General features: G+C 40.0%; 1 protein-coding gene across 2 annotated transcripts in view; it reads right to left on the reverse strand.

Moving 5' to 3' along the window:
• Positions 1 to 136: 136 nt before the first annotated feature.
• The window catches only part of ccdc97 (coiled-coil domain containing 97), a 4016-nt gene continuing 281 nt past the window's right edge, over positions 137 to 3871 (reverse strand). The window contains exons 1-6 of one of the 2 annotated variants that reach the window (XM_060897263.1): positions 3492 to 3871; positions 3215 to 3355; positions 2750 to 3077; positions 1708 to 1944; positions 863 to 989; positions 137 to 684 (exon numbers count right to left, since the gene is read on the reverse strand). The exon at positions 3492 to 3871 is cut by the window's right edge and continues 25 nt beyond it. In XM_060897263.1, the coding sequence (XP_060753246.1) occupies positions 549 to 684; positions 863 to 989; positions 1708 to 1944; positions 2750 to 3077; positions 3215 to 3343 (957 nt within the window). In that variant the 5' untranslated portion in view covers positions 3344 to 3355; positions 3492 to 3871 and the 3' untranslated portion in view covers positions 137 to 548. The remainder of the gene's footprint in view (positions 685 to 862; positions 990 to 1707; positions 1945 to 2749; positions 3078 to 3214; positions 3356 to 3491) is intronic. The other variant, XM_060897262.1, reaches the window with a different exon arrangement.

Genomic DNA, 3871 nt, shown 5'->3' on the forward strand with positions numbered 1-3871 from the left:
TCTGCTTTTTGTCCTCGGATCAAACGCTCATCCCATTCAAATGTCAACTCAATCAAGCAAATGATGCTTTTAAGTCATTCATTTCAACATTAAACATTTACATTGGTTAAATATCCAACGCTACACCTACTACGACTTACTCATGTAGTTTTATTATGAAAAAAACACTTTGAAATTTAATTTTTTTTAACTCTGTTACAAATGTACCTTTTTAAAACATACAAATGCTAGTTACTGCTAGTTTATAGACACTTTAGAAAAGCAGATTCACAATAATCACATGCAGTGGATCTCCTTAGATTTCAGCTCTTAGAGCCCTTTTTATTTGCTAACAACATCCACCCAAGAGGTGCGAGTCATTTCAACTGCACAGGTTTTTCTTTCTATTTACTGTTGCAGTTTGTCTCACACGCAGCAGAATGCCTGCAACTTGTTTGTTACTCACATTACTGTATGCTTTGATAAGTAAAACATATCCAGTTAATTAAGTGGCACTCTGCATCTGAGTCACCTGTGTAGAAAAATAAATAGAAACGGTTCAAAAAAGTTTACACCATATTGTCAGCCTCAGTCCCCCCTTCTTCTTCTTCCTCCTCTTCCTCATCATCTTCATCAAAGTACTTTTCTTCAGCGTCACGACTTAAAATGTCCATGTTATCGTAATCTGGGTTCTCGTCGACTTCGCTGCAAACAGACAGGATAAGTTCATGTGAAAGATTCTCCAAGGCTCAAGAAATCTTAATATCTGATAGCGTGAATATTTTATTTAGCAACTTCTTCCTGTTATTATAGACATTCGAAACAGCGATCTATATAAGAAGCTTTATGTACTGAGGGACAAAACGATGGAACTGAAATGAACCTGTAGTTAAAGTCTTTATCTTTGCCCTCGATGAAGCTTTGGTGCATTTGACTCAGAAACTCGTCCCTCAGCAAAGCTTTTTCTTCAGCTGTCGGTTCCCATTGGGCCTGCGTAGGCTCGTCGTCGTCTGTGGAGTAAAGAAACGCGATCGGCAGGACACGTTATTAGTCATCGTTCTGAAATCAACTCTTTAAGGACCATTAAATAGGCTGTGGGGGTGTGATGTGTGTTTCCTTCTGGCTATTTTTATTCTGCACTGCATTAATGTGGCAGTCTGGAATCTAAATGCACTTGTATAAGTAAATGAAACTAAATGAGAAGGTTGTGAGGTCTAAACTGATCTATTTTAAAATGTTACAAACGGTTACAAACTGTAAGGCCAGCATTTTTACTTGATGTAATTTTTGTGTGTAAGAAAAATTGAAAAGCCTTAATTTAATCACATCAATGTTACTGCACAGTGAAAGGCTTTTCTTCGCATATGCCAGTTTGTGAGGTAATTTTTGTCTGAACACAGGGTCCATGCCCATGGAGCAGTGAGGCTTAAGGGCCTTGCTCAAGGGCCCAACAGTGCTTCTGATCAACAATCAACGATGCAAAGCCTTAACCAATAAATCCTCCACTGCCCGTGCATGTGACTGCCTGCTGATGGTTGCGTGTGTGTAAGATGGCTACTATTGTCATTTAAAAATATTCATGCTATGTCTGCAACGAACAAGCAGCAGACTGAACAAATCATGACAAACCTGAAGATAAGTTAACAAAATTGATCAGAAGTTACCTGAATATATGTTTATCTAAAGAGCTGCTATGAAGTAACTAAAATTTATAAGTAGGTCCCTCACCCTCCTCTTCCTCCTGCTCTGCACAGTTCTCTCGGCTCTGTTCTTCCTGCAGGCGTTTCTGCAGCTCCTTCTCCTGATAGGAGTTGATGAGCAGGTCAGACAGACCCAGGTTGCTTTTCTGCATAGCTTCTTCAGAGCGCTGCAGGATCTCCTCATCACTCAGGTACTGACCGATGTACTGCTCATACAGAAGAGGCTCTCGAAAACGCATCTGCTCCTCACTGAAGTACTGACCCTCTTCAGAAAGGGGGGAAAAAAATCAGTTATGATACAAAACCTCATAAAGAGTCAGCTAGATTTTTACTCATTCACCCTTCTGTCCTCATCACTTTAAATTCATACATTACATTTATTTCACTTTTTTGTCTTATTATTATCTTTCATGTATTAACTTGGGCCTCACACAAACACACCACACTTGACAATATTAGTCATTTTCTAATGTGCATTACAAATAAAGGTATCTATAATTCATTTAAGTAATCACGGCCTCCTGATCTGGGTTACGATGGATCCAGAAATTATCCTACAAACACTGTGTGTGTGTGAGAATTAAACCATCATTTATCTGAACTTATCAAGGTTTAATCACTATTACTGTTTGCTCTGACACAATTAACCACACTGACTGACTGCCAAGTGCATTTATTACACCTGGAATAAAACACAAGAGGGTCTCCTCACAAAAAACTTCACCGTGTCAGAAATTCCACATTTAATCCAGTTATAAGTTTCTAAGTGTTTATGTGAGCGTCCATCATGGATCTCAGTGTAAGCTCTTACTTTAGAAACTAAAACTAATGTATTCGAATGAGAGCAAAATCAAAACCTTTGCAGCTGTAATTACGTTCTGGAAAATTATAATCAACGCCGTCTGAACAATCAGAATCACCAATTCAGAAGCATTGGTGTATAAACTGCATCTGGTGAATCACTAACACGTAAGTATTGGTGATTCCCTGATAACAATGCATGAGCGAGAGCAGACGATGTGCAGCACAATAAAAGGCTTTCATTCTGTAAACAATAAAAGGACAAATACCTTTCTGAAGTGCACGTAGAGCAGCGTAGCGATGATTGCGCACCCTCGTCTTCTTGTCCGAACTCAAGGCTCGTTTCTGAACTTCAGTACAGTAATACTGCGTTCTACAGTCGCTGCTCACATGTGAGAAGGCCTCCAAATGCTCAGGTTTTAAATGAGGGTGATAGCGCTCCAGAAAGACTACCGGCTTGCTGTTATACTGTTCCACCAACAACCGCTTTTTCTCCTCTACAGTGAGGTCAGGTTCTCCCAGCTGCTGGCTCTTTACTGGACTCCCACTGAGAACTATGGCTGATATCATGGCATCGAGATAGCTGGAATCTTTATCCTGATGGGTATGGGGGAAGAGAGAGGGAGAGAGGGAGAGGGAGCGCAAAAGCTACCTTCATTTTGCTCATAGGTGGCTTTGTGCTATTAAAGTTATTTCACTTTATAAATAAAAATGCAGGTTTAAAATGTTCTCACATGGGCAGTGGGGGTTGAAGGCTCACTGGGACACTGATCCATCGTGTTCTCATCCTCCGTTCCATCACTACATGGCTGACAGGGTTCAGGACTTTCAGGTTTGGTGCATGAATCAAATTCACCCCACATTTTTGTTGAAAACTGTTAACGTAGAATACACATTTATAAACTATGCCATGATTTTTTGCCATGAAATTGTCTAAACAGCATGAAAAGTGACCATTTTACAGTCAGCTAATATTAGCATTGCCATATACATGCTTTTATATTCATTTACAGTGATAATGTGCTCCACTCTCTATTCTGTTCTGTGACGACTTTCCACTAGATGTTGGAGTGTCTGTGTGATTTGTGTTCATTCAGCTACAAGAGCATTAGTGAGATCAGACACTGATGGTGTAAGAGTGAGGAGGTCTGGGGTTCAGTCGGTGTTCAGTGGGGTTGAGTCAGAGTCAGGGCTCAGTGCAGGACACTCCAGATCTTCTACTCCAACCTTCTCACACCGTGTCTTCATGGAGCAGCACAAAGTTTCTGGCCATATGATGTACATTTTATTAGTATTTAAGCTATTTATCTGAAACATGAACACTTGTACATGTCATTTAAATGGGACACAAATGTCACCCATCACCTTAAAGTTATATAGCACTCGGTTCC

This window comes from Tachysurus vachellii, chromosome 21 (assembly GCF_030014155.1).
Source record: "Tachysurus vachellii isolate PV-2020 chromosome 21, HZAU_Pvac_v1, whole genome shotgun sequence".
In the NCBI taxonomy this organism is placed as follows: domain Eukaryota; kingdom Metazoa; phylum Chordata; class Actinopteri; order Siluriformes; family Bagridae; genus Tachysurus; species Tachysurus vachellii.